This window comes from Myotis davidii, unplaced genomic scaffold (genome assembly GCF_000327345.1).
Source record: "Myotis davidii unplaced genomic scaffold, ASM32734v1 scaffold46, whole genome shotgun sequence".
Lineage (NCBI taxonomy): Eukaryota > Metazoa > Chordata > Mammalia > Chiroptera > Vespertilionidae > Myotis > Myotis davidii.
The window spans coordinates 1,914,818-1,917,036 of record NW_006383006.1 but is presented as its reverse complement, the minus strand read 5'-3'; the positions used below and the strand labels follow the sequence as shown (position 1 = coordinate 1,917,036).

At 38.0% G+C, this 2,219-nt stretch overlaps 1 protein-coding gene across 1 annotated transcript in view; it reads left to right on the top strand.

Moving 5' to 3' along the window:
• Nucleotides 1-2,219, top strand: part of CASC4 (cancer susceptibility candidate 4) — a 97,787-nt gene that overhangs the window by 59,827 nt on the left and 35,741 nt on the right. The window contains exon 7 of the mRNA XM_006777998.2: nt 1-43. This exon is cut by the window's left edge and continues 27 nt beyond it. Within this exon, the coding sequence (XP_006778061.1) occupies nt 1-43 (43 nt within the window). The remainder of the gene's footprint in view (nt 44-2,219) is intronic.

The window sequence follows — 2,219 nt, the reverse complement described above, 5'->3', positions numbered from 1 at the left end:
ATAGAGGAGAATGACCTTGCAAAAGTTGAAGAACTTCCCATTGGTAAGTAAAAGTTAGTAGAGTATTTAACTAAAGTGACGATATTATTTTTCATGTGACCCTATTCTCTTTTTGAGTAACACTTGAGAAAATTCACAGATATCTGTATGATTTATATTTTCAGTTAATTAACCACCCATAAAGTACTTTTTTTTGCCATAATAAGAATCAACCATATTTGAACCTTTCTTTTTTGACTCAAGAGTTATTGTTCATGACATTTATGCTATATTAGAGCCATTTATGTTTACTAAAAGTATATATGGCTTGTTTCTTTCATACTAAATGCTCCCAGATTTCTGTGATGTTGGTGTGCTTTAACATGGCATAGCAATATACTTATATAGGTTTTTAGAACTTGTCTTGTCCTTTCAGTTAATTACCTCAAACTTTAAATAGTTTATTCACTGTTTTCTTTCTTTTATTTTTGTTAATCCTCACCAGAGGATATTGTTTCCATTGACTTTTTAGAGAGAGTGGAAGGGAGGAAGAGAGACAGAGAGAGAGGAACATTGATGTGAGAGAGATAATCAATTGGTTGCCTCCTGCACACATGTAGGCTGGGGCCAGGAATCGAGCCTGCAGCCAAGGTACTTGCCCTTGACCCAAATTGAATCTGTGACCCTCCAGTACGCAGGCCGAAGGGTCACAGTCGATTCGGGTCAAGAGCAATTACCTTTCTAACTGCTGAGAAAACTGGCTAGGTGGGTGACTTTTTTATATGGCCACTTCTGCTCAGTGTGTATCTCTCTCTTCATTAATGTGTCTGTTTCTTATCTATTGCCATTTGAAGTCTGTGTCACTGATGCTTTCCTAATCCCATTCATGATTGGTTTTTTTGCATGTCTGCTTTTCTTGCCATTTCTATGTTCCTTGGCTATCATAGGCATCCCTCCCTGCCGACTCCAATTTATGGTAGAAAATTGAAAGTAATAGCATGTCTGTGGTTATTCATGGCTGTTTTTATTCCTTTCAATCTTGGTTATTACTTCTGTGGTTACAACTTACTGTATGTGGCTGAAGTTGCTGAGTGTTTGAGGTCCAAATGAAGTACTGGGTTTTTTATTTGTATCGTTTTCTTATCTTCTCAAATTCTTTCATGTCTATTTTCTTTTGGGTTATCAGTCATAGTATACTCCCCTAAAATAAAGGTAAGGACAAGAGCAATAACGTGAGTTTAAAAATATGGAGTTAGAATGAGCATGATTTGTTTGTAAGGCAATGAAGTTATCTAGTGATTCTTAAGGTGTGGTACTTGGATCAGCAGTATCAGCATTACCTAGGAACTTCTTAGAAATTCAAGTTCTTGAAATAGAGCTCAGCAGTGTGTGTTTTAACAAGCCCTCCAAGTGGTTTTTGATCTATGCTAAAGTTTTAGAACCACTAGCTAGACATTAATTAAGGAAATGTTGAAAGCAAAGGCCATGTATTCTTCTCAATTTCTGCAGCACTTACTCTATTCCTAGACTTACTGAGTTTTAGATTGATTAATCTCTTTTACATTGCCCTTAAAAGGTTTATTTATTGTTCATATTACATTTGCTTCAGGTTAGATGACTGTCTTTGCAATTCTCCTTCAAGCATTGTCCCCTTTCATTATTTCAAGCCACCGTCTTCATATGTAGCCTGCTGAGTTGTAGCACAAAGGAAAGACAGATTGTAGGTGATTTGTACAGATTTAATCACCATACTTGGAAGTGTCACTCACAGTCATTCTCATGGTAAGAACCCAGTCCTATGGCCCCTCACCATAAGGAAGGCTGATCTTCCTCTGTTTCCAGGAAAAATATAATGAAATATGATCACATAGCATTGTCTCTGCCACACCAAAGTCTTAGAAGAATAAAATGTGCCACTAACCATATCTTATAGATGGACTTTTCTATTTTTTTTCTTTTTTTTTTTTACTTTACATGGGTACAATCTTTATTTGTCCATTTTACCTCAGTCACGCAAAGAAGAAAAGGAACTGGTAGGCTGGGCACGGCCTGACTCTGGAGGCAGTGAGCCCAGCGAGGGAGCCCTCGGAGTTCAGGGAGGGGCCTGGCATCCTCAGGAAGTGGCAAGGGGCTCCCTCCGGTCCTTCTATTTCTTTTTTTTTTAAATATATTTTTTATTGATTAAGATATTACATATGTGTCCCTGTCCCCACATCACCCTCCACCCCCCCCCCCCCCTC